Here is a 26827-nt window from a genome sequence, read left to right as displayed (position 1 = left end):
ATACAAATGGGAGAAGTGGTGTAGTAGTTGAATTAATTTAATAGCAACTAGGTGGTAACAGATCATTGACTTTGCCTATAAATACAGGAAATATGTTAGTAGAAGATAAGCTATAGAGAGAGAGAGCATTCATGGCAATGGGATTTTCATTGTATCTGTTCCTCTTGTTTGTTCATCTGGCCCTGTGTTCTTCATGGATTCAAGGTATGCTATGTCCTCTAATTATCTTCCTGTTTAATTAATTTTAAATCCCGTTTGATAACTAATAAATTTTTTTTTTCCCAAGTGATAAATTTTGTTTGATTAGATGTTAGATTACTCACAGACGGGATTCCAACCCACACCGTCATGAGGGCTTAACTCCTTTCCACAATTGTGGGAAAGGGCTACTTGCATAACTAATTCAGTTTTTAGTTGTCAAAATAAGTAAAAACTGAAAACGAAATGGCGCTATCAAACGGCCTATAAAATGTCATTGTGTAAGTAGCTTTGAATGTGGAGAATTAAGGATCTATTCTGGTTTCTTTCCTAATTGCAGGACAAACACTCCCTCGTAAGACTACTTCAAATGTCAATCAAGTCTCGGGCAAGTCCTTTGATTACATTATTGTTGGAGGAGGCACCACCGGCTGTCCCCTAGCTGCAACCCTGTCTGAGAAGTTCTCGGTGCTCTTGGTGGAGCGAGGTGGCTCGCCGTATGAAAATCCCTTGATCATGGAAAACAAGAACTATGGGTTCTCATTGGTCCAAACTGACGAGTACACATCAGTTGCACAAAGCTTCGTCTCCAAGGACGGGGTTTCGAATCTCCGAGGAAGAGTTCTAGGAGGAGGATCGGCTATCAACGGCGGGTTTTTCAGCAGAGCAAGTGAGGATTATGTCAAAAGGGTTGGGTGGAATAAGGAGATGGTGTCGGATGCTTATAAATGGGTGGAGTCTAGAAATGCCTTTAAACCTAAATTGACCTCATGGCAATATGTTGCTGAGCTTAGCTTTCTTGAGGCAGGGATTTTTCCTTACAATGGTTTTAGTTTGGATCACATCGAGGGAACAAAGATTGGCGCAACTACGTATGATGACCAGGGACGAAGACACACCTCGGCTGATCTTCTCACGGCAGGGAATCCGAACAACATCACACTTCTTTTGAATGCAACTGTGACAAGCATCATCTTTCATGAAAAAGGTAAGCAAGAACCTTTTGAGAGTGAATCCCAAGTCGGAAAATTAACCGCTATTGATTATGGCTAAATTCCTAAATGGCCTTTGCAGGTAGCAGAAATGAGACAATAGTTAGAGGCATAAGATTCATCAAAAGCGACGGGAGTTCTTCGCAAATCCATGAAGCTTACCTCAACACGCAGAACAACTCGAGGAGTTCAACAGGCGATGTGATACTAGCAGCAGGGGCTTTAGGCAGCCCTCAAATTTTGTTGTTAAGTGGTATTGGTTCTCAGAAACACCTAAACAAGTTCAACATTCCAGTTGCAGTAAACTTAAAGAGCGTTGGAAAAGGAATGACAGACAATCCTTGCATTGCACTTCTAGCTGAGATAGCTGACGCGAAGCCCAAAAATTTCCCACCAGATTCTCCCAAAGTTACCGTCATTGCAGACAACTTCAAACTCGTAATTCAGGCATTGATTTTACCTATCAGCTTTAACGCAACAATAATGCCGATCGTTGGCAAACTTGCATTCCCAGAATCAGAAGGAGAGCTTGAGCTGGATAGCACCGACCCTCGGAAAAACCCTTCAGTCACATTCAACTATCTGGCAAAGGAGAAAGATATGGCAGAATGCGTGAAGCTGGGTAGGTTGCTTGAGCAAATTGTAAGGTCTAAATCGATTGCTTACTTCCTTGGGATCGAAGGCAAACGCAGAAACGAGTCCATCTCCACAGACGATGAGCTGAGAAAACTTTGCAAGAACAATGTGAGGACCTTCTACCACTATCATGGAGGTTGCACCATGGGATCAGTGGTTGACAAACACTACAGGGTTTTCGGCATCAAGGGGTTGAGAGTAATTGATGGGTCAACTTTCCTGGAATCTCCGGGCACAAATCCAATGGCTACATTGTTAATGCTTGGAAGATACCAAGGGATCAAGATTCTTCAAGAGAGAGAAAATGCTTGAACCTTAGTGACGATCGATCTTAATTTGATCCTCAAGAGCTTTGTATTAGCCATATAATCATATAATAATTATGCCAAATGAATGCAGTATAGTTAACTTTTACTTATAACAATGACTGGTTCGTAGCTAGGCCGAACGGTTGCTCTATGTGACACTCGAAAGTCGAATCCTGATGCCTTGGTAAAACAACGACGGGTCACCCGTCTCCACTCCTAAGAAAAAGCGATTTTAGTAGTAGGGCAAGCTAAATTAATGGAGCGGCCTACATCCACCACACTTGAGTGCAAACCAACTTGACAAGAGGCTTTGTGTTGATGCAGCGAAGAGTAATGTTATTCATATCATGTTTTTGTACCATATTTTCATACCACCTTAAGTGGCATTTGATGTGGACAACTACATCATTTGAATTAATCATATTTTTAAATTTAGTTAATTATTTAATAAATTAATGATTAAGAAAAACTAGTTAATTAAGTAATGATTGTGGTATACGAGGAGTCTTTCTTCTTCATTTCCTTGGGTTTTGTAAATTTTTCAAATGATATGGCTGTTCACATCAGATGCCACCTAAGGTGGTATAGAAATGTGGTTAAAGTTGAAGAATTTGCGTGCAGGTGCAGCAAACTTACCTCCCACAATTTGATGAAGACTTGTGTATTAATGGAAGACCAAACTTGGTCTTCGTTTGGATATTTTTTTTGGGGATCCCTCAACTTTAAATGGTCCCTCAATTACAACTTAGTATTACGGTCTAGTTGTATTCATCTTCGCTTGTGAGTGAGCTGTCTTAGGTTCGATTCCCACCAAAGATGAATTTGAACAATATTATTACTAGCGCATTGTGAGGCTTAGTTAGCCCACTCTTCCACCTCCTTAATGTAGATGATATCGTTTGTTCGAAAAAAAAATATTGGTCCCTCAACTAAGAATCTGCAGCCATTGGTTCCTTAACTCATCAAAACGTGCAGCTATAATTGTTTTCGTCAACTCTGTCAAAACTCCAGTTAAAATGAGTCATGTTAAAAGAATCATTGCTACGATTGGGTTAAAGTTGAGGGAATATTGCTCCAATAGGGTTAAAGTTGAAAAACCATTAATGGGTTAAAGTTGAGGAACCATTTCTCCAATTTGATTAAAATTGAAAAAACATTGTTACAATTTTTTTATTTGGTTATCTAATTTTACCTTTTGATTTAACTTCATGTGCATGACACTCATTTTGACAGAAATTCTAATGGAAAACTTTGACCATCTGCATCTTTGGGGTAAAATACTTACTTTTCCTCGAGTGCGCGGGGAGATCCCTTCTTTATCTAATTGATTTTCTCTCTTCAACAGACGGGGGTTGTTTCAGCAAAGTTTGTCATGAAGACAGATGACGATGCATTTGTTCGTGTGGATGAAGTGCTAGCTTCCTTACACAGGATCAAAGTGAATCGTGGCTTGCTTTATGGCCTCATTAACTCAGATTCACGACCTCATCGAAATCCAGAGAGCAAATGGTACATCAGCTCTGAGGTAATTTTCAAGCTTTGCCAACGTTGCAAGCTCTGGTATAACTCGGTTTGTTCCCCAAATTAGGAATCAAGTTAATTGATGCGTAGTTTATCATTGGTAAGGAGTTAAGAAATTGTATTCTGCTTCTCACACACCTTTCGAATTTTCGACCGTCGGATCGGATGAACTGAAGAAGATTAACGGACAGAAATTATCAAAAGGTGTGTGAGAAGTAAAATGAGGTATGTGAATAGCACATCCCTTACTGTATATTTTTAGGTGTGCCATAGGATATAGTATGACAGAGGAGAGGTGGAGAGATCTGTTGATGTATAGAATCAGGGCAGAGTAGCATTAGCGATTTTCGCACTCTTGCCTCTGTCCCTTTGCATCCGATACTTTTTTTTCGCAGTAATTCAATGGAAAATACAGAAAAATAGAGAAGTAGCGTTCAACGAAAACAATCTAATCCAGTCTTATATTGCAAAAGAACGATTCCATTCTATCGTTATCAACAAGAGTTTTACACAGAAGCAGATACAAATCTATCTTGGCAAGAAACCATGCCGAGAAATTGCGATCTCGAAAGCCTGAATCCTTTCCCCGGTAGCAAAACCATTGCGATCATACGATGATATTTCGTGTATGTTGAGATTGTTGCAGGCCTTGACGAGCTCCTCGCCCAGGAGTTTAGCAGCTTCCTATAAGATGTAATAACAGAAAGTAGTTTAGAGAGCTTGCAACACGCAATGCTTGTCTAAATCGACAGTGGCTGAGATCTCTCCTGCACAAGCTTGGATTACTTACGCTGGTACTACAATCGGCATTCCGACGAATAGATTTCTGCAGGGTGCTTCCGTAAAACAAACAGTTCTTGTTTTGGTCATCTACCAGCATTGCATACAACTGTTTATCTGAACAGAACACCGAAAGCCTCGGTCTCATAGACGTGCCATTGTACTGATTCAGAAGTGAAAACAAAAAATCATACTTCTCACGAAACAAGCGGATCAAAGTGTTCGAAATCAAACCAACCAAAACACACATATTTCATCAAATGCAGGGAAGACGACAATGACATACCTTCTTCTGCATTCTTCTGTTTCGAGTTTTCGCACTATCCGTCCTGGCATTCCCCCTCGCTCTCATAACTAACGGCTTCGCCGAGAATCCTACATGAAACCCAAGATTAGAAGGTAAACCCATAACACAAAGTTGCACGCACTAGTAGTGTGAGTTGGGATCATTCACTTGTTCTTCTCGTCTGCTGCATGGGTTGAATTTGAAAGTTGGAAGTTGCCGAACGGAGACCCAAAAATGCAGAAGTCGAGAATTTGAGAGCAGCAGCATTCGTAAGGGCCATATCACTTTACGTTCGAAAGAAGGTCGTTGAGGAATTTCATCAAACACCTTACGTGCGGTCTTTTCAGGAAGTTTAATCGGAATATTTTAGAAGTTTCGTAGCGGGCGTATTCTGGCGAAGAGGTGCAGATTCCGGTTTGGCGGCTCTCTGGAATCTGCTTAGTGTGGATTACTCGAGAAATCCAGCGGGCTCAGGAATTAAAAAGAAAATAAATAAAAGTCCAGCTTGATTGTAGTAGAAATGCTGACTGGTAGACGATGTCGTATTAACTACGACGGTGCGTGTCAAATTTGGCTTTTTCTTCCGGGAATTTTGGTCAAAATTTGAGTATACAGGTGGCGTTTATTTATTTTTTTTCAAAGCGAAAATAAAGATTATGGAGATGAGTCTCTAAGACAAGAAGGAAATTTAATTCATTAAAATTATCCTTTGCTTTTAACTTTTTTTTTTTTAATACTAGCATTTGCCTACACACTTTGTGTGTATGAACACATTTTTTTTTAGAAAATGAGGGAGAGAGAGAGAGAGAGAGAGGGAGAGAGAGAGAGAACGTGAGAGAAGTGAGAGGTTTTTATTTTTAATTTTTTTTTAATTTTGAATATTAGAGATATTTTAACATCACCTGTATGTTAGGTTTCAATAAAAAACAGTAAAATTTGGACCTGTAAAATTACATTATTGCCCATCATTTTTTGTGTGTGATAAAAGATTAAGTTGTTTTTTTATCCTCTTTTGATTGATAAAGAGAGTTTCATTAATTAATAGAGATTAAGAGATGAAGGTTCAAAAGCATTATAAAAATTTAGGCAAGAAAGAGTTTTGAACCCGAAATGCATGATGAAAAGTCAATATTTTATCTACTAAAATATTAGATAATCACAAACGCATTAACAACAAAGTTTACTTTGTGACATTTATTATTAAAAAATTGAACTGAGTTGCCCTATACAATATGTATTCTTATCTTTGCATGGAGATACCATTAATAAAAGATTCTAAGTGCATCCTTTGCCCTAAAATATCCCCGAGGATCCTCGTCAGATCTTTTAATCACATCTGTATATTGTATATCATAAGGTAAAAATTTATTGTAAATTTTTATATTTAAAATTGAATATAAACAGTATTTGATAAAAATTAATTGAATAATATATAATGAACAAATATAATTGAATGATTTCTGAAATCCTCACAAAAGGATCCAACGAGAATGCTCACTCCTAAAATACCCTCCCAAACTGAAAAAAGACACCCTTTTGAAGATAAAGGTAAACCTGAATTTGTCCTGTATGAATATTGGCAATATTCCCCTTTTTTCTTTATGTATAACAAAAAAATTGTTTGAATAAAAATAACACAAAAAATGCTTAATTTTACAGCACTCGCCACGTGTCGTGCGGCGCTACCTTGTTCCTCTTCACTCTATAACGTTGATAATTATTTCTCCAGAAGTTCCAGATCCTTCTACGCCCATCTTTCCTCTTTATGTGGTCACTCTCCCCTCTTAAATCTTCTTCCTCCAAATCCCCAAACCCTCATCCTGCAATTTTCCCAAACCCTTCTGATTCTTCGTCTTCCCAAACCCCTCTCAAAGTTTCTCTCTTTTTTGGTTCTCAATAGGGAAAAAACCCAGAAAATTTCATGGATTCCGAAGCTGAGTTCTCTTCCTTTTTCGACTGGTTCACGAGGAGGGGTCGAGACCGAGAGCTCTCTGTGCTCATGCCCTTAATATTAGGTGCAGCCGCCACCGCCGCCTCCGCCGCGACACCCGACACGGAAGACCCAGATGGAGGAAACCCTGAAAGACGAACCCCGCGGGAGCGAATAGTCCTCATCGACCCTTTCAGCCAACGCGTGGCGGTGATCGAAGGCGGTTCGGACCTGGACTCCCTGCTCCAGGGGCTGGGTGGCAAGGACGGTCAGCCGCCGGCGTCGAAGGCGTCGATCGACGCCATGCCAAGTGTGAAGATTGTCGAGGCGGATGGTGGATCCGAGTGCGCGATTTGCTTGGAGCAGTTTGAGGTGGACGGCGTGGCGAAGGAGATGCCTTGCAAGCACAGGTTTCATGGTGTTTGTATAGAGAAGTGGTTGACGCTTCATGGGTCGTGCCCGGTTTGCAGGTTTACGATGCCGGTTGAGGAGGAGGAGGTGGTAAAGAAGAGCGAAGAAACGGGCGGAGAGGGAAGGAGGGTTGACGGAGAGATTAGGGTCAGGGTGTTTGTTCACAATCGCAGGAGAGCAAGTGAGGGTCCAGATCAAGCCAGTGATGAGGATACGATGCAGAGTTAGGAGAAAATTATGAATTTGTAAACGATTAGGAATATTGTACAGAATCTCAAAGCAAAATTATTTTTATTTTTATTTCAAAATAAATTTTATATTTTGTTCATAATGTTGTCTTATGTTTTCTTGTTGTGAAATTTGTGAAATTGATTGATTGAAATTGATTGACTGAAACAAGCGGATTTAGAAACACCTGCTTAGTGTTTGGGGATGAAATTCATACTCCTAGTGTTTAAGGATGAATTTTATACTCGTATTTTATATGGGTTTGATTTGACTTAATTACTAGTGAATTGCTGAGAGTGATTAGAGGAGGCTAAGAACATCTTCAAAGAGTATGTTAAATCTTTAAACGGAATGTCATGTAATTAAATTTGAAGATAAAAGCAAGTTATAACTGATATATCAATCTTATATGTTTTGACATATGAGTTTTCATATATGAAATTGAGATATGAGAAAATATGATGTTAAATAATTTTTAATTATTTTATTGTATGAATCTCATCAGTGTACTAATTATAGATTTAAAAATTTTATTTTAATTGATTTCAAAGTGATAATGTTTGACATTTATCTTTTGATATTTGTTTTGAAGATGCTCTATAATATTGAGAATTGCACTCTAGTCTAATGGAGGGATGAAACGTTTATGTGAATTTTTTTGGTCCTTGAAAGAGAGGATTACCATGACAAATCTAACTGGTTTCTTTAAAAAAAAAATATATATATATATATATATATATATATATATAAGCGGATTAAGATAACTACAAATTTGATTAAGCATTATAACGGCTTGGAGATTCTCGATATCTTCCATGCATTAGCAAAGTGGCCATGATAATCTGGTCAACCACTGATCCCATGGTGGCACCATGGTAGTGAATCCTCACATTCTTCTTGCACTTGCCTCAGCTCTTTTTCATTATATACTGACTTCAAACTATCTTTGAAGACCTCTTGCCCTTGAGATATCGACTTCAAGCTATCGTTGTAGACCTCAGTCTGAGTTCAAAATACCACCGAACTAGCTATGATTTGGCTTATCGTTTAACTCGAGGGTTAAAAATATGCTTACCACCTCATGCTATATAAAACTGCATTAGATTGTCACCCATTGGTGATGGGACACCTCCTACATTAAAAAATACACGAAGTCACCGTAGAAAATCATAGCAATAATTATTTAACTTTTAATTTTATTAAAATAATTATTGATTGCTTAACTCATTAAAACATGTAGTTATGGTCTTTTTTGACAATTTCATTAGAATTTCTATCAAAATAAGTCACGTTTTATGCACATGAAGTTGAATCAAAAGGCAAAATTAGATAAGCAAATGAGAAAATTGTAACAATGTTTTTTCAATTTTAATCCAATTGGAGAAATGGTTCCTCAACTTTAATTCATTAATGGTTTTTCAACTTGAACCCTATTGGAGCAATGTTCCCTCAACTTTAACTCAATTGTAGCAATGATTCTTTTAACATGACTCATTTTAACTGGAGTTTTGACAGAGTTGACGAAAACAATTATAGCTACACGTTTTGATGAGTTAAATGACCAATGGCTGCGGATTCTTAGTTGAGGGATCAATATTTTTTTTTTTGAACAAATGATATCATCTCCATTAAGGAGGTGGGAAAGTGGGCTAACTAAGCCTCACAATGGGCTAGCAATAATGTGGCTATCCACATCAAATGCCTAAGGTGGTATGAAAATATGGTACAAAAACATGGTATGAATAACATTACTCTTCGCTACATCGACACAAAACCTCTTGTCAAGTTGGTTTGCACTCAAGTGTGGTGGATGTAGGCCGCTCCATTAATTTAGCTTGCCCTACTATTGAAATCGCTTTTTCTTAGGAGTGGAGACGGGTGACCCGTCGTTGTTTTACCATAGCATCAGGATTCGACTTTCGAGTGTCACATAGAGCAACCGTTCGGCCTAGCTACGGACCAGTCACCGTTATAAGTAAAAGTTAAGGTAAAGTACAAAAAACTACCTCAACTATTGGTGTCACGACACTTTTATACCTCATTTTTTAAAATTGACAATGTCATACCTCATCTTTAGAATTTGGTCCAATGTTATACCTTCCGTTACTTGGCAGTTTACTTTTCAGTTAAATGCTGACGTGGTTTATTCGGAGTCCACTTTCTATTAAAAAAACATTAAAATATTATTAAAAACTAAAAAAAAAGTATTTAATATTATTAAAATATTAAAATAATAATAATAAATAAATTTATAAAAAAAAAACACCATCAGTTTGTCCCTCCCCCTCTCCTCCCTCCTATCTCTTCTCCCCATCTTCATTTTCTTCCCCTGACCTACAAACCCAAAAAATAAACAAAAAAAAAAAATTTGAAAACCCAACAACCCCCCCTACGGAAGAACAAGAAGGAGAAGGAGAAGGAGGAGGAGGAAGAGGAAGAAGAAGAAGAGGAAAAAAAGGAGGAAGGGAAAAAAAAAATCCTCCCCCCGTCGGCGCGGAAGAAGAAGAAGGGAGAAGGAGAAGAAGGAAGAAGAAGAAGAGGAAGAAAAAAAAAAAATTTGAAAACCCATCAACACCCCCCTGCGGAAGAAGAAGAAGGAGAAGGAGAAAGAGAAGGAGGAAGAAGAAGAAGAAGAGGAAAAAAAGGAGGAAGGAAAAAGAAAAAAAAAAATTTTTGAAAACCATCAACTCCCCTGCGGAAGAAGAAGAAGAGGAAAAAACAAAAAAATTTGTTTTGAAAACCCATCAAACCCCAAATCCACCACTCTCATCCATTCTCCACATCCATCCTCCATCTTCTCTGCGCACCCAAGATCCCGCCGACGGGATCTAGGTTTTTTTTTTTTTTTTTCTTTTTTCTGGGTTGCAGGAGGGAGAAGAGTGTGGGTGTGGGGGAAGACAAATTGGATTTTTTTTTTTTTTGTTTGTTGGGATTTGCAGGTTGGGGAAGAAGATGAAGATGGGGAGAGAAGAGATGAGGGATGAGGGGGGGCCGAATAAAATAAGGTTTTTTTTTCCTTACTTTTTATTATTATTTTAATATTTAAAAAATATTAAATAATTGTTTTTTAGTTTTTAATAATTTTTTAATAGAAAGTAGGTCCCAAATCAAGCCACGTCAGCACTTAACAGAAAAATTGACGGATGTATGACATTGTCACAAATTTGTAAGATGGGATATGACATTGTCAATTTTAAAAGATGAGGTATGAAACTGTCGTGACCCCAGTAGTTGAGGTAGTTTTTTGTACTTTATCCTAAAAGTTAACTATACTGCATTCATTTGACATGATTATTATATGATTATATGACTAATACAAAGCTCTTGAGGATCAAAGTAAGATCGATCGTCACTAAGGTTCAAGCATTTTCTCTCTCTTGAAGAATCTTAATCCCTTGGTATCTTCCAAGCATTAACAATGTAGCCATTGGATTTGTGCCCGGAGATTCTAGGAAAGTTGACCCATCAATTACTCTCAACCCCTTGATGCCGAAAACCCTGTAGTGTTTGTCAACCACTGATCCCATGGTGCAACCACCATGATAGTGGTAGAAGGTCCTCACATTGTTCTTGCAAAGTTTTCTCAGCTCATCGTCTGTGGACATGGACTCGTTTCTGCGTTTGCCTTCGATCCCAAGGAAGTAAGCAATCGATTTAGACCTTACAATTTGCTCAAGCAACCTACCCAGCTTCACGCATTCTGCCATATCTTTCTCCTTTGCCAGAATGTGACAGAAGGGTTTTTCCGAGGGTCGGTGCTATCCAACTTAAGCTCTCCTTCTGATTCTGGGAATGCAAGTTTGCCAACGATCGGCATTATTGTTGCGTTGAAGCTGATGGGTAAAATCAATGCCTGAATTACGAGTTTGAAGTTGTCTGCAATGACGATAACTTTGGGAGAATCTGGTGGGAAATTTTTGGGCTTCGCGTCAGCTATCTCAGCTAGGAGTGCAATGCAAGGATTGTCTATCATTCCTTTTCCAACGCTCTTTAAGTTTACTGCAACTGGAATGTTGAACTTGTTTAGGTGTTTCTGAGGGCCAATGCCACTAAACAACAAAATTTGAGGGCTGCCTAAAGCCCTTGCTGCTAGTATCACATCGCCTGTTGAACTCTTCGAGTTGTTCTGCGTGTTGAGGTAAGCTTCATGGGTTTGCGAAGAACTCCCGTTGCTTTTAATGAATCTTATGCCTCTAACTATTGTCTCATTTCTGCTAACTGCAAATGCCATTTAGGAATTTAGCCATAATCAATAGGGGTTAATTTTCCGACTTGGGATTCACTCTGAAAAGGTTCTTGCTTACCTTTTTTTATGAAAGATGATGCTTGTCACAGTTGCATTCAAAAGAAGTGTGATGTTGTTTGGATTCCCTGCTGTGAGAAGATCAGCTGAGGTGTGTCTTCGTCCCTGGTCATCATACGTAGTCGCGCCAATCTTTGTTCCCTCGATGTGATCCAAACTAAAACCATTGTAAGGAAAAATCCCTGCCTCAAGAAAGCTAAGCTCAGCAACATATTGCCATGGGGTCAGTTTAGGTTTAAAGGCATTTCTTGACTCCACCCATTTATAAGCATTCGACACCATCTCCTTATTCCACCCAACCCTTTTGACATAATCCTCACTTGCTATGCTGAAAAACCCGCCGTTGATAGCCGACCCTCCTCCTAGAACTCTTCCTCGGAGATTGGAAACCCCGTCCTTGGAGACAAAGCTTTGTGCAACTGATGTGTACTCATCAGTTTGGACCAATGAGAGCCCATAGTTCTTGTTTTCCATGATCAAGGGATTTTCATACGGCGAGCCACCTTGCTCCACCAAGAGCACCGAGAACTTCTCAGACAGGGTTACAGCTAGGGGACAGCCGGTGGTGCCTCCTCCAACAATAATGTAATCGAAAGACTTGCCCGAGACTTGATTGACATCTGAAGTAGTATTACGAGGAAGTGTTTGTCCTGCAATTAGGAAAGAAATTAGAATAGATCCTCAATTCTCCACATTCAAAGCTACTTACACAATGACATTTTATAGGCCGTTTGATAACGCCATTTCGTTTTCAGTTTTTACTTATTTTGAAAACTAAAAACTGAATTAGTTATGCAAGTAGCCTTTTCCCACAATGGTGGAAATGAGTTAAGCCCTTATGACGGTGTGGGTTGGAATCCCATATGTGAGTAATCTAACATTTAATCAAATAAAATCTATCACTTGGAAAAAAAAAATTAATTAGTTATCGAACGGGATTTAAAATTAATTAAACAGGAAGATAATTAGAGGACATAGCATACCTTGAATCCATGAAGAACACAGGGCCAGATGAACAAACAGGAGGAACATATACAATGAAAACCTCATTGCCATGAATGCTCTCTCTCTCTCTCTAAAGCTTATCTTCTACTAACATATTTCCTATATTTATAGGCAAAGTCAATGATCTGTTACCACCTAGTTGCTATTAAATTAATTAAACTAATACACCATTTCTCCCATTTTTATGCATTAACAATTCAGTCTCCGTTGGCTGCTACCAGCTTTTGCTTACTAGTGGAGACAGGCTGACCCGTCTTTTCTGTTTTTCCAAGGCATCAGGATTCGAGTGTCACATGGAGCAACCGTTCGGCCTAGCTACCGGACCGGTCGGCGTTATAATAAGTAAAATTTAGCTATACTACTTTCATTTGACATGATTATTATTCGATTATATAGCTAATACAAGCTCTTGAGGCTCAATATAAGATCGATCATCACTAGGGTTTAAGCATTTTCTCTCTCTCTTGAAGAATCTTGATCCCTTGGTATCGTCCAAGCATTAACATTGTGCCCATTGGATTTGTGCCTGGAGATTCCAGGAAAGTTGACCCGTCAATTACTCTCAATCCCTCAACACCGAAAACCCTGTAATTTTTGTCAACCACCGATCCCATGGTGCAACCTCCATGATAGTGGTAGAAGGTTCTCACATTGCTCTTGCAAAGTTTTCTCAGCTCATCGTCAGTAGACATGGACTCGTTTCTTCGTTTGCCTTCGACCCCAAGAAAGTAAGCAATCGATTTAGACCTTACAATTTGCTCAAGCAACCTACCCAGCTTCACGCATTCTGCCATATCCTTCTCCGTTGCCAGATAGTTGAATGTGACTAAAGGGTTTTTGCGAGGGTCGGTGCTGTTCAGCTCAAGCTGTCCTTCTGATTCTGGGAAGGCAAGTTTGCCAGAGATTAGCATTATTGTTGCATTGAAGCTAATTGGTAAAATCATTGACCCAACTATGAGTTTGAAGTCGTCTGCAATGGCGATAACTTTGGGAGAATCTGGTGGGAAATTTTTGGGCTTCGAGTCAGCTACGTCAGGTACGAATGCAATGGCAGGATTGTCTTGCATTCATTTTCCAACGCTCTTTAAGTTTACTACAACTGGAATGTCGAACTTGTTTAGGTGTTTCTGAGGACCAATACCACTTAACAACAAAATTTGAGGGCTGCCTAAAGCCCCTGCTGCTAGTATCACATCGCCTGTTGGACTCAAGTTCTTCTGCATGTTGAGGTAGGCTTCATGGGTTTGCAAAGAACTCCCGTCGCTCTTGATGAATTTTATGCCTCGAACAATTGTCTCATTTCTTTTACCTGCAAAAGCCATTTAGGAATTTAGCTATAATCAAGAGTTAATTTTCCGACGTGGGATTCACACTCTCAAAAGTTTCATGTTTACCTTTTTTATGGAAGATTATGCTTGTCACAGTTGCATTCAAAAGAAGTGTGATGTTGTTCGGATTCCCTGCCGTGAGAAGATCAGCTGAGGTATGTCTTCGTCCATGTTCATCATAAATAGTCGCGCCAATCTTTGTTCCCTCAATGTGATCCAAACTAAAACCATTGTAAGGAAAAATCCCTGCCTCAAGAAGGCTAAGCTCAGCAACGTAGTCCCATGGGGTCAGTTTTGGTTTAAAAGCATTTCTAGACTCCACCCACTTATAAGCATCTGATACCATATCCTTATTCCACCCAACCCTTTTGACATAATCCTCACTTGCTCTGCTGAAAAACCCGCCGTTGATAGCCGATCCTCCTCCTAGAACTCTTCCTCGGAGATTGGAAACCCCGTCCTTGGAGACGAAGCTTTGTGCAACTGATGTGTGCTCGTCAGTTTGGACCAATGAGAGCCCGAAGTTCTTGTTTTCCATGATCAAGGGATTTTCATACGGCGAGTCACCTCGCTCAACCAAGAGCACTGAGAACTTCTCAGATAGGGTTGCGGCTAGGGGACAGCCGGCGGTGCCACCTCCAACAATAATGTAATCGAAGGAATTGCCCAAGACTTGATTGACATCTGAAGTAGTCTTACGAGGGAGTGTTTGTCCTGCAATTAGGAAAGTAACCAGAATAGATCCTAAATTCTCAACATTTATGACACGTTTACGTACCCATAATCGGAATCAATTTACGGAATTGGATTTCGATTACAGGATACACTTTTGTTTACGTAATCTTGGGGAATCAAAATACATGTGGGATCCACACACATTAAGGAATCCAACTCCTAATTTTGGAGGAATTGGACTCCCTACATGAGGGAGGTATTTCAATTCCTTGACACTTGAGGAATCCGGAATGGATTTCTTCTACCAATTATGCCCTCACTTGTTTCTGATTATTCCAACATTGCCCTTCATTTAACACTCATTATGCCATCTTTTAATAAATAAATAAATCCTATTTATATATTTTTATATAGGTGAATTTTATTATATAAATTTAATTTAATTAATTAGTATGAAAATAATTTATTTATGTAAGGGCAATTTAGTAATCAAACTAGTTTTCATTCCAATTGAAGTAAATTAGTAAACAACTTTTATGGACTCAACATCATTCCTACCATCTTTTAATAAATAAATAAAACTCATTTATATATTTTTATATAGATGAATTTTATTATATAAATTTAATTAAGAATTTAATATAATTAATTAGTATGAAAATAATTTATTTTATGTAAGGGCAATATAGTAATCAACCTAATTTTAATTCCGATTGAAGTGAATTAGTAAACAACTTATATGAACTCAACATCATTCCTACTCCGATTCCAGACAGTTTTAGTAAACAACTTCAACAGTAATCTGATTCTCATTCCACCTCATTTCAATTCCTCCTCAATCCAATTCCTCCTCAATCCAATTCCTCTCAATTTGATTACGGATTAGTAAACACACCCTTAAAGCTACAAAATGGCATTTTATACGCAATTTGGTAACCATTTCATTTTTCAATTTTCACTAATCTTTAAAACTAAAAACTGAATTAGTTATGCAAGTGACCCTTTACCACAATGGTGGAAATGAGTTGAGCCCTCATAACAACATGGGTTCGAACCCCGTTTGTGGCTAATCTAACAAAATTCATCGCTTGTCAAAAAAATTAAATTAAATAAATAAATAAAGTAGTTATCGAACGGGATTTAAAATTAATTAAACAGGAACGTAATTTGAGGACATAGCAATGAATAGTGTTTGTCCTGCAATTAGGAAAGTAACCATAATAGATCCTAAATTCTCAACATTTAAAGCTACAAAATGGCATTTTATACGCAGTTTGGTAACCATTTCATTTTTCATTTTTCATTAATCTTTAAAACTAAAAATTGAATTAGTTATGCAACTAACTTTTTACCACAATGGTGGAGATGAGTTGAGCCCTCATAACGACATGGGTTCGAACCCTATTTGTGATTAATCTAACATCTAATCAAACAAAATTCATCACTTCAAAAAAAAAATAAATAAATAAAGTAGTTATCGAACGAGATTTAAAATTAATTAAACAGGAATGTAATTAGAGGACATAGCAATGAGTAGTGTTTGTCCTGCAATTAGGAAAGTAACCAGAGTAGATCCTAAATTCTCAACATTTAAAGCTACAAAATGGCATTTTATAGGCTGTTTGGTAACCATTTCATTTTTTTAATTTTCACTAATCTTGAAAACTGAAAATTGAATTAGTTATGCAAGTGACCCTTTACCACAATGGTGGAAAGGAGTTAAGCCCTCATAACGGCATGGGTTTGAATTTCGTCTGTGGTTAATTTAATATCTAATCAAACAAAATCCATCACTTGGCAAAAAAATTAAAAAAATAAAGTAGTTAGCGAACGGGATTTAAACTTAATTAAACAGGAAGGTAATTAGAGGACATAGCATACCTTGAATCCATGAAGAACACAGGGCCAGATGAACAAACAGGAGGAACAGATACAATGAAAACCCCATTGCCATGAATGCTTTCTCTCTCTCTCAAGCTTATCTTCTACTAACATATTTTCTGTATTAATAGGCAAAGTCAATGATCTGTTACCAGCTAATTGCTATTAAATAAATTAAACTAATACACCAGTTCTCCCATTTTTATGCATTAACAATTCAGTCTCCGTTGGCTGCACCCACACAAAGTCTGCAGTTCACACGATTATTTGTTCTATATTTTATTCCTAGTTCGTGTTCGTTTGTTTTTGCTCGGTGTTTTGGTATTTGCTTTGTGGTTGGTTGGTTTGTTTGGTTTATCAGAGTCCACTGATAACAAGATGCGTTTGTACAAGAAAATCTTAATTTGACATGATTAGTATGGCTAAAAGTACAAGTTGATGAAGTTCGATCGAGGATCGATCATCTTTCGGGTTTAAGCATTTTCTCTTTCTTGAAGAACCTTCATCCCTTGGTATCTTCCAAGCATTAACAAAGTGGCCATTGGATTTGTGCCTGGTGATTCAAAAAATGTTGATCCATCAACTACTCTCAGTCCCTTAACTCCGTAAACCCTGTAATCTTTGTCAACCACTGATCCCATGGTGCAACCTCCGTGGTAGTGATAGAATGTCCTCACATTCTTCGTGCACAGTTTTCTCAACTCATCTTCCGTAGACATCAACTCATCTTTTGGCTTGCGTTCGATCCCCAGGAAGAATGCAATCGATTTAGACCTTACCACTCGCTCAAGCAACTGAGCCAGCTTCACACATTGTGCTAAATCTTTCTCCTTTGCTAGGTAGTTGAATGTGACTGAAGGGTTTTCTCTGGGGTCAGTGCTGTTCAGCTCAAGCTTTCCTTCTGATTCTGGAAAGGCGAGTTTCGCAGCTATTGGCATTATTGTTGCATTGGAGCCGACAGGTAAAATTCCTGCCTCAATTATGATCTTGAAGTCATCTGCTATACCGACAACTTTTGGAGGTTCTGGTGGGAAATTTTTCGGGATAGGGTCAGCTAATAGTGCAATGCCAGGATTGTCTTTCATTCCTTTTCCGACAGCCTCTAGGTCGAGAACTAGTTGGATGTTGAAGTTGTTTAGGTGTTGATGAGGGCCAATGCCGCTTAACAATAGAATCTGAGGGCTGCCTAAAGCCCCTGCTGCTAGTATCACATCACCCCCTGAGCATGAATTCTCTGGCTGGTTGAGGTGAGCTTCATAAATTTCGCTTGAGTTTCCGTTGCTCTTGATGAATCTTATGCCTCTAGCTATTGTCTCATTTCTGTCACCTGCAAAATCATTTAGAAATTCAGCTGAAAATAGGGTTATCGGTTAAGGGCAGTGATTTTTGTGCTCCTCCTTTCTCTTTCTGCACTGCTCCCCTTGTTTCCATCGGTTACTTATCTTTTGACGTATCCAATCTAAAAAAATGAGGGGACTACAGGCTAGTGGGGTGCGGAAGTCACTCCCCATAAAGGAATACTACACGTTTAAGGCTTACCTCTTTCATGAAAGATGACATTAGTAACAGTTGCATTCAGAAGAACTGTGATATGGTTTGGATTTCCTGCCTCTAGAAGATCAGCGGAGGTGTGTCTTCGTCCCTGTTCATCAAACACGCTCGCACCAATCTTTGTTCCCTCAATGTGATCCAAACTAAAACCATTGTAAGGGAAAACCCCTGCCTCAAGAAAGCTAAACTCAGCAGCATACTGCCATGGGGTCAGTTCGGGTTTAGAAACGATTCTAGATTCGACCCATTGATAAGCATTTGTTACCGTCTCCTTATGCCACCCAACCTTTTTGACAAAATCCTCACTTGCTCTGCTGTAAAACCCGCCATTTATAGCAGATCCTCCTCCTAGAACTCTGCCTCTGAGATTGCTCACACCGTCGTTGGACACAAAGCTTTGTGCAACTGATGTATATTGATCAGTTCGGAGCAATGAGAACCCATAGTACTTTGTATCCAGCACCAAGGGATCTCCATATGGAGAGCCGCCTCGTTCCACCAAGAGCACTGAGAATTTCTCAGACAGGGTTGCAGCTAGGGGACAGCCGGCGGTGCCTCCTCCAATGACAATGTAATCGAAGGACTTGCCCGAAGCTTCATTGACATCTGAAGTTATACGGGGGAGTGTTTGCCCTACAATTTCGAAAACAGACATCAATGCAGAAAATTCAAGCTTCTAAAATGAGATGTTACTAAAAGTAAATAGGGTTAGTGACAAACCTTGAATCCATGAAGAACACAAAGCCAAGCTTACAAATAGGAGGAATTGATAGAATAAAACGCTCATTGCTTTGAATAGTTAGTGTGTAGCATTAGAAGCTCCAAGATTGGTGCTTTCATATAACAGGATTAGGAAGATGAAGGTGCGAATTATTTATTGGAGTTTAACTACCATATGTTGCTCAACTGAACGGCTAGATTTAAACGTTTCAGATGAAATTTTCATATCTGACGGTCTGAAGGATCCCGCCGGGCAATGAATTCCATACATTGATGCATTCTCGAGTTTTCGTAGTTTATTGTCATGTGGTGGGACATATAATTGAGTGAGTTCGTAGGCATTGATTAGCTAACGTGCGCATGCTTAGTTCATAATTTTCTTTTCTATGATGATTTCTCACCCTCCTCCTCCTCTGCTTGTCCCTCGACAAACATCGAAACGAAATATTTCTAGTGATTGACATGATTAACATCAAGTCATGCGACTTGCACCTACACAAGTAGGGAATCATATACATAGCATTCTGTACTTTCTTTAGGCGAATTAGCTTAATCAGATCTCAGAAGCATTAAGCAAGAAGCAGTTTCCATCTGGCATTCAAACGCGCACGTTTGTGACACACGTGCGAGAGTACGATAGCGAGAACGAGAAAGAGATGTATCCCCACAATATATTATACCTTCTTTTGACATGAATATACTTTCAAAAGTGCCATACATATATAACAGTGTACATACATGTATATAAACAAAAGATTAGGACCGGAGGGAATTGAGTTTGCTCCATAAACTATAGACCACTAAACCAGATGGCTCCAAGGCATTTGAAGAATCAGATTCCCTTGCAGTTCAAGTCTATTGCTTTCGGTCCCGAATCAATGTTGTCACTCTGATATTTGCTATTCAGATCAATTGTAGCCAGCAATCCAGACTTTCTCAGACTGTTTCCACCTTTATCTCTTTGTGTTTGTGTCCTTTTAGCAACTGGTTGCTCCACAGATACACCATCAGAAATCGGACTGCTGCTTCTCTTCCTCCCAAAAACATGATTATTTGCAACATTATTCCACGCCTTATTGTCCGGGTGAATGTCCATTAATGGTAGTTCAACACAGGTTGCATTAGAATTTTCAGGGAGCTTCTCGTCCTCCCTTCCTGAACTTTCGGAAGATGTCAAGGAACTCTCCATGGAGCCTCTCATTTGCTTCCGCTCCATGTCTTTTAGGGTTGGAGTTCCTGTTTCCGTTAACTCTGAGAACGAAGAACTCGGACATCCATTGTTAACCATTGAAACTAGCTGAGTGAGTTCAGCCTTTGCAAGTTCTACTCCCACTGAAGAGGAAGTATACCCTGAAAGAGTTTCTTGTGCTTTCTTCAACACCGATTGTAAATACTTCCCTTGAGCTTCAATTCTCAGCTGAAGATGTCTCTGTACCTGACAACAAAAACCGGGTTTATTGGCAAGCCATGGTACTCTTTCAATCTTTTTATGAATCGAGAATGGTAAAGATGGTATTCCTTTTATCGTTTTTACCTCAATTTGTTCATGAAGCTGCCTCTGCACTTCCATTTGCAACTGGAGAGACCGAGCTATGTGCAAGCTTCTGATATAAACATAACAACACTTAATTAATAGGGAGCTCTTTGTGGTGTCATTTTTCCATCTAAATTAATCGAAGAGATTGGGATCTATTTCTAACTATATTACTCATTAATCTGACTGTGATCTTCATCGCTGATATCCGTGCCGAAATGACCATCACTGCTCTGAAGCTCCTTGTAATCTGCATCAAAGGAGAGGACAAATATTAAGAATCCACAAGGATTAAAGAATGAGCACCAAATGATGATCCTCTATAGTTTTTGGAATCTAATGTAATGGACTCACCTTCTTGCCTGATGTCCTCGCGGTTTTCGGACTGTTGGCTTTTCCCTAGCCTGTATTTCTGCACAAGAACACAAAAGGAGTTTTAGAATTATGCTTTCTCGATCATGATCTGGACAAAGATTAGATGTGACAAAACTCGAGAGAGAAAATGCCTGCAAGTGGCTCTTTAGGTGGTACAAAGTGAGTCCATGAATTCCCATCATCCTCATCAAACTCTTTGGTGTGGCCTCTGCCATATATATATATACACACATTAGAACTTTGTATTGTATTGTATAAGATACTAATAAAATAGGGATTAGGCGAGGTCAGCTCCTAAAGAAGAGGGGACATGACCTACACTTCTAGGAGCCCCCCGCCCTTCCCCCTACATCATCAAGGTCATATACTCACTGTCTGCGCCTCCGAGCTGATTGACAGCCTCGACGAATCGCTGATGAAGCTCTGGAGTCCACTTTAGCCGCGGCTTCGCGTCGGTGGACAAAACCAAATTCATGTTCTGATTTTGCATATTCTGTAGAACCATTTTTGTGGTGGTGGTGGTGGATGAGAGATCGAGACAGCAGACTGCAGGAACATAAATATATAGTGGTGGACTGCTTTGTATGATCCAAGTTATAAGGGACGGGGGTTGGTCTTTATAATTTGGGAGGGGAGTAGTTGTGGGGGTGTCCTATATTCTCACTCCATATCTGGAAACATAAGTGGGGTTATGTTGGAGGCAGAGAATTTATGCCATGAGCTGTAGTTCCTCCTCTCTCTCTCTCTCTCTCTCTGTCTCTCTCTCATTTCATACCAACCTTTTTAGAAAAATAATTTTATAAAATTATATATTTTTCTTGCTTCTTTGACTTGAAAGAGGTAGAGAGAATCTCTGATGCAGCAAAAACACACAGAGTTCAATTTGTGAGTCTTAAAAAGGAGAGAAAGGAGGTAAAGTGTAGGGTTTGTTTTTCTCTCTCTAGATTCTCTCTCTGTGCATGATTCCCTGATGAATAAGGAACCCCACCATGATGAATAATGGTGTGAGAAGCAATGCAGTGCAGCTAAATAATAATAAATAATAATAATTGAGATATTTTTCTTTTCTTTTGGTGATTGAAAGGGAAATGGGGATTTCTTTTCTTTTTTAATATTTATTTCCCATTTCTTTTAGTTTTTTATTTTTTGGGTATTTCTTTTTGTGAGGAAGGAGGTGGTGTGTGATTGGCAGACTCCTTTTGTTCCTTGTAAGGATGGAGGAATCAAAGAATCTAACGTTGGATTTTGGGACCCCAAACCCTAACGTATTTTTTCCCCTAAAGAAGTATTCCCACATAAAGTGAATCAATTCACACCAATTTTATTGAAATAAGAGACATGTATGCGTAATCATCAGAACTCTGTGTATAGCTTTCCGTTCAAGGTGGTTAAGAAGGAGACAATATCTTGCTAAATTGATCGAGATATGATAATTTGGTAATTTTTTGTATCTGTAAAATTATCCAAATCTAGGGGAGGGGAATCCAGGGTGCCAACTACAAGGGTTAATATATAGGACTAAATGCCACATGAGGTTACATCAATCAATGGTTCCTGCCTTGGATGTATCAGAGACGGGGAATCAGAATATAATTGCCTCAAATACGACGATTACGTCCAAAAATCAATGTTCCAAGAAAAAACATGAATCATAATTGCACTTGTTTTTCTCATGACGATATGTCAAATTACTTTAATGTAGGGCGGTGGAGAATTCAAACTCGGGTGCGAGAGATAAACTCTGAATTAGTATTGTCATGGTATGAAGCAACCAACTCCTCTCTCTCTCTGCTCCCTCTCTCTCTCTCTCTCTCTCTCTAAACAAATGGAAATGACATAAGGGGCACTCAACAGGGCTCTCACTCTGCACAAAAGTCTCAAAAAGAAATATATTCCAAGGGGATTGTTAGCTTTAATTCTGTAATCCATATCCAAAACCAACTGAATATAAAGAAAATTTTGATCATAAAAGAGTAAAAGAAGAAAAGAGAAAAGGAGGCCACAAATCACAGTGGCCAACAACAAATCGTAAAAGTCAATCGGTATCGGATTGATCTCGGGATTTCTTGGGTTGTGGTCAAGAGTTTGATCACTGGAATCAAAATCCAATGATCGTTCATCTCCCAAAGACTTGCCATCCCAGTGCTTAACATTCACTTGCTCTGCCTGCTGCATACATAAACAAATGCCCCAGGATTCAAAGTTCAAGTACTAATTTAAGTACTTCTTAACACATTAATCATATCAACAAACTAGAGGTTGCACCGTCGAGACTGTTCAAGCATTTGATCCTAAAACCGTTAGCATGGGGGAAACATTTTCACTAATCAGGTTGCTACTCTCATCATTCCTTCAGCTAAAATGGGTAATCGAAGGACAGCACCGGCGGGACCTACAGGAGGCTGGGTCTAGTATCATGGTGGCAGTGGAGGGTTCTTCCTGAGCAAGCATTGGCTTCTCTCCACTGTTGGGCTAACATATCCCTAGTGGGAAGCTCATAGTTCACGTTCAAAGAAAGGAATATAATTATTGACAAGTTCTTATGGTAGTGTGGCCCGAATGTTTGAAAACCAAGAAAAGAAGCGAGAGTTATTGACGTACCTTTCTCTTTAACCAGCTGCTGTACTTGAAGCTCTTTTCGTCGCTTTAATATATTCCATAACAGGTAAAGGAGATTCTAGGATGATGCCGAATGGCCCCTGGTATTTTTCGGTCAGGAGGTGAAGGTCCAGTGAATCATAAAGTCACATAAACAAAGGTGCCTCTCAGCAATTATTATTCTTCAAGGGACCCCGTTATTGGAGATCTCACAATACAAAAGCATGGAGATAGAAGATGAGAAGAATATGGCCTCAGGAATCAAGAAAAGTGAAACAAAAGGAACCTGTCAAAATCGCACCAAAAGAAAACCATAAATAATTGTTGGTAATGTTACGTCAAAATCACAATTGCTTACTGAAAATGACGTGAGCAATATGTCACCGATCAATTTCTTTCTGAAACACACAAGTCCATGGTTATGGGCTTCATCTTTGTATATAAATGACAACTTGTACACTTTGCTTGCTCCTCAACTTTTCAAAGAGTTATGGTGAAAGGCAGGAGAACACCCACTCCCCAAAATCAAAGAACAGTTACATTAATATACGAGCACGTTCGCAAAGCGTCTTCATACATACACATTGCAACTGGCGTCCATGTCCTTTTTTTACATGGATTCAGATTCTACACGAACAAATCAACAACACAAAGCCTTATCCCACTAATGGGGTTGCCTATATGAATCCTAGAACACCACTGCGCTCGGTTTTGTAATCGGAGAAAAACACTACACCTAAAAAATTGACTCCTTTTTTCTCTCGGTCTAGTATTTAATGCAAGTGCGTTAACAATGTACGACAGAACCTCATTGAGATGGGAATCTACTACGATGGAGAGCCATTATGACTGACAAGAGTGTCCTACTGCATTGAATTCAACCATCTCAAATTATTAGAAAAACAGAGCGGCAAGCTCTCAATATCACTTGAGTATTAAGAGTCTAAGACTAATAAAGAATGAAACCGGTCAAATGATCAAAACCAAATATGTGTATAACTTCTAGATGGAACATGTCTGGAGAATCAACAAGCCAATGTTCCATTGAACTTTCCGACAATATAACTTCTCATTATAGGGTATGCTTAGCTGATCATGCAAGCTTAGGATCATTATACATCTTAGAACGTAGCAAGCTACACATAGATATACAAAGAGTCTAGCAAGCACATGTTTAATTAGCGTATGGTGGATATATCAAGAATCAAGATGGTACATATCTCACAATTGTTTAAGTAAGTGATGTCCAATTCTAGAATATGTACGAGGCACGCCATATTTGCAAGACCCCATAACATGACTACACAAAACACAATCATGAAGAATAATATTCCCTCAAATAATTCAGGCAAGACAGGTTATTTCCAACGAAACATTACAACCGATACAATTATACCTCTTGGTTGGCATCAATGAATCCAAGACATAGCAGCGTGGCGCAGGTACATGGAGAGAAAAGGCCCTGGTTAATTGGATAAATATTCTCAAGAAAACAAATAGGGTAACTCTAATTTCTACTTGATTGATTGAGAAATTGATTTAATGTTAGTAGTAGTACTACTATTACTCTCTATTGTTATTAGTATTGCTATTATTATTGTTCTTAAAGTTCTTACCGTTATATTTTTGTTCTCAGTGTGTGGCTATTGCTAGCAGTATTAGATACAGAATATAAGAATTATTTCCAGGAAAAGGATCTGATGTATATGGTATATCATCAACTTCTAAGTAACCATCCTTCAATATAATGTGGCTTCGGAGAAAGGTCTTCACTCATAAACAACATGTTCCACACATACACCACGCATTTCAGTGACTTGTATCTGGAAAAGTTCAAAGAACAAGTTCTAACAAGTTCTAAGACCCTAATGCCTTCTAGGTTCCATAACATGCCTAACGGCTAACGATGATGTGGAAGTTGAAATTTTCTAACTTTGTAATGGTTTCCACTTTGAACCCATTCTTATTTCTTCCATCTTTCTAAGCAACTAAAAAGAGCTAAGAATGACTAAGTTTAACTAATACTTCACCTACTTTAAACAATTTGATATATCACAAATTTACTCCACCTAAGCCTCCCAAATCTAACTCCCTTATGAAGTCTCATCTCTCAAAAGATTAGGTTGTCAAACTTCCACCGCTCTAGTTTTACCTGCTCATTTTTGGAAAATATACTCAAACCAGGTTGGTGATATCATGATACCAAGTTCTCCAAAGGTGAGGGAATCTAAGACTCCTTAGATAAGGGATGTCTACACAAATCAAGAACATTCACAGAATAGCAGAATGGTTAAGAAGCTGAGCAATACTAATTACGAGGCAGAAGATAGGCATGCTGAAAACAAAGCTTTCCTATTAGTGTAAGCTCCATTTTTAGACTCAATACACCAAGACAATCAGAAAAATTTGATGGATTTGAAACAAAGTTTTCTGGTCATGGTTATTGCATGCTTCAAGGGTGAATCTCAAATGGGTTGCATCACTTAACATGTTAAATCGGACTAAAACTATGTAAGATCTGAACTAAGATTTCAATTATCAAGCAAAGTGGATGTTGTCCGAACCAATGAACTGGGTAACGATGATGTCAACGCTGAGGCGCAAGTTAATGAAGTTTATGTTCCACAGTAATCCTGGTAATTCTTCATGGGAAAGCATAACAGGGTAGACTGATCAAATACTGAAAAATCTTTACCACAAAATGAAAGTTCCTTCCTTTAGCTAGCTAGAATCCACATTTTCCTTGATTCCCATAAACATAATTCCACTTCCACCATCCTATAAACACAAACACAATTCCCATTCCTCAAACTCGTGCATGTTTCTACCTTGGGGTGGATACCACAATTTGTGATTTGTGAGATAAGGAAAAAGCAAGACCATCAGGATTTACTAACTTTTTTCAGCCAATGCACCTCAGAACTTCCGAAGCAGACAATATTATGGACAATTGAGAAAAAAAAACCCATGATTTGTTTAGAACAGATAACTCATTAATCAAACACAGAACGGTTTCAGACAAGTAAAAAGGTAAGGAATTGATGAGGGGTTTACCTAAAAAGTTGAAGGCTTTGTGGTTGCAGAGAGATTTCAGGTAGCACCCAGTTCCGGCAATGGCAAAAAATCAGAGCCCAAGTGCGCAAATTGAAGGAAGAAAGTGCGCTGTTTTCGTTGCTGTCGTCGTCACCCACTTCAGTGCACACCATCGAAACGTCATCTCGTGCGTTCTTTCTTCATACCTCGTCCGCTTCCGAACGCACCGTATTGGAGCGGAGGAAAAAAAGGTGCTCTTAGTCTTATTCACATCTTTGTTTAATCATTCATTTCTGTTGTTTTCGTTTGATTTATTTCATTCAATCGTCAAGAATAAACATTGGTGTATGAAAAGCCAAATAAAATGTTCACTTTTGATCATGCGGTTTCAATTGTCTCAATTTTAATTCCCCGTATTATCACAAATAATGCAATTTAAGATAGGTTATAAGTGAAAAAGCATGTACCACTTGTTAAGAGTAGTGAAGGACCACCTACTCATCATGAGCATAAGGCACCAGATTAGATTCTTGC

General features: G+C 38.7%; 5 protein-coding genes and 2 pseudogenes across 15 annotated transcripts; 2 read left to right on the top strand and 5 right to left on the bottom strand.

The window, feature by feature from the left end:
• Positions 1 to 57: 57 nt before the first annotated feature.
• Positions 58 to 2250, top strand: LOC137730503 (protein HOTHEAD). Its single transcript, XM_068469493.2, has 3 exons — positions 58 to 204; positions 539 to 1186; positions 1273 to 2250. The coding sequence occupies exons 1-3, from the start codon at positions 132 to 134 to the stop codon at positions 2136 to 2138; spliced, it is 1587 nt and encodes a 528-aa protein (XP_068325594.1). The 5' UTR covers positions 58 to 131; the 3' UTR covers positions 2139 to 2250.
• Positions 2251 to 4088: 1838 nt separating this feature from the next.
• Positions 4089 to 5348, bottom strand: LOC137732570 (uncharacterized). The gene is made up of 4 exons (XM_068471886.2): positions 4890 to 5348; positions 4722 to 4810; positions 4446 to 4598; positions 4089 to 4339 (listed from the first exon to the last, which is right to left on the bottom strand). Exons 1-4 carry the CDS (start codon positions 4999 to 5001, stop codon positions 4184 to 4186), a joined length of 510 nt encoding a protein of 169 aa, XP_068327987.1. The 5' UTR covers positions 5002 to 5348; the 3' UTR covers positions 4089 to 4183.
• A 1096-nt stretch (positions 5349 to 6444) lies between these two features.
• On the top strand, positions 6445 to 7393 carry LOC137732454 (E3 ubiquitin-protein ligase MPSR1). The gene has a single exon (XM_068471763.2). The coding sequence runs from the start codon at positions 6643 to 6645 to the stop codon at positions 7288 to 7290; it is 648 nt and encodes a 215-aa protein (XP_068327864.1). The 5' UTR covers positions 6445 to 6642; the 3' UTR covers positions 7291 to 7393.
• A 3178-nt stretch (positions 7394 to 10571) lies between these two features.
• On the bottom strand, positions 10572 to 12682 carry LOC137730680 (protein HOTHEAD-like; annotated as a pseudogene). The gene is made up of 3 exons (XR_015957552.1): positions 12577 to 12682; positions 11574 to 12243; positions 10572 to 11501 (listed from the first exon to the last, which is right to left on the bottom strand). The product of XR_015957552.1 is annotated as a protein HOTHEAD-like (transcript).
• A 254-nt stretch (positions 12683 to 12936) lies between these two features.
• Positions 12937 to 16565, bottom strand: LOC137731344 (protein HOTHEAD-like; annotated as a pseudogene). The gene is made up of 3 exons (XR_015957551.1): positions 16483 to 16565; positions 13993 to 14640; positions 12937 to 13907 (listed from the first exon to the last, which is right to left on the bottom strand). The product of XR_015957551.1 is annotated as a protein HOTHEAD-like (transcript).
• A 300-nt stretch (positions 16566 to 16865) lies between these two features.
• Positions 16866 to 18950, bottom strand: LOC137731341 (protein HOTHEAD-like). Its single transcript, XM_068470444.2, has 3 exons — positions 18754 to 18950; positions 18022 to 18666; positions 16866 to 17809 (listed from the first exon to the last, which is right to left on the bottom strand). The coding sequence occupies exons 1-3, from the start codon at positions 18818 to 18820 to the stop codon at positions 16956 to 16958; spliced, it is 1566 nt and encodes a 521-aa protein (XP_068326545.1). The 5' UTR covers positions 18821 to 18950; the 3' UTR covers positions 16866 to 16955.
• Positions 18951 to 19406: 456 nt separating this feature from the next.
• On the bottom strand, positions 19407 to 26660 carry LOC137732281 (myb family transcription factor PHL8). 9 transcript variants are annotated; one of them, XM_088687548.1, is made up of 8 exons: positions 23619 to 26660; positions 23264 to 23546; positions 21035 to 22831; positions 20794 to 20870; positions 20642 to 20699; positions 20462 to 20537; positions 20288 to 20357; positions 19407 to 20188 (listed from the first exon to the last, which is right to left on the bottom strand). In XM_088687548.1, the coding sequence occupies exons 3-8, from the start codon at positions 21165 to 21167 to the stop codon at positions 19586 to 19588; spliced, it is 1017 nt and encodes a 338-aa protein (XP_088543674.1). In that variant the 5' UTR covers positions 21168 to 22831; positions 23264 to 23546; positions 23619 to 26660; the 3' UTR covers positions 19407 to 19585. The 9 variants fall into 9 exon arrangements, with proteins under 9 accessions (XP_088543674.1, XP_088543676.1, XP_088543673.1 ...); XM_088687550.1 differs by having other exon boundaries at positions 23645 to 26660; XM_088687547.1 differs by having other exon boundaries at positions 23264 to 26182; positions 26315 to 26660.
• Between the last annotated feature and the right edge of the window lie 167 nt (positions 26661 to 26827).

This window comes from Pyrus communis, chromosome 16, assembly GCF_041283825.1.
Source record: "Pyrus communis isolate YQ-2024b chromosome 16, ASM4128382v1, whole genome shotgun sequence".
Classification (NCBI taxonomy): Eukaryota; Viridiplantae; Streptophyta; class Magnoliopsida; order Rosales; family Rosaceae; genus Pyrus; species Pyrus communis.
The sequence above is the reverse complement of the archived record's forward strand: the minus strand, read 5'-3'. Positions and strand labels throughout refer to the sequence as shown.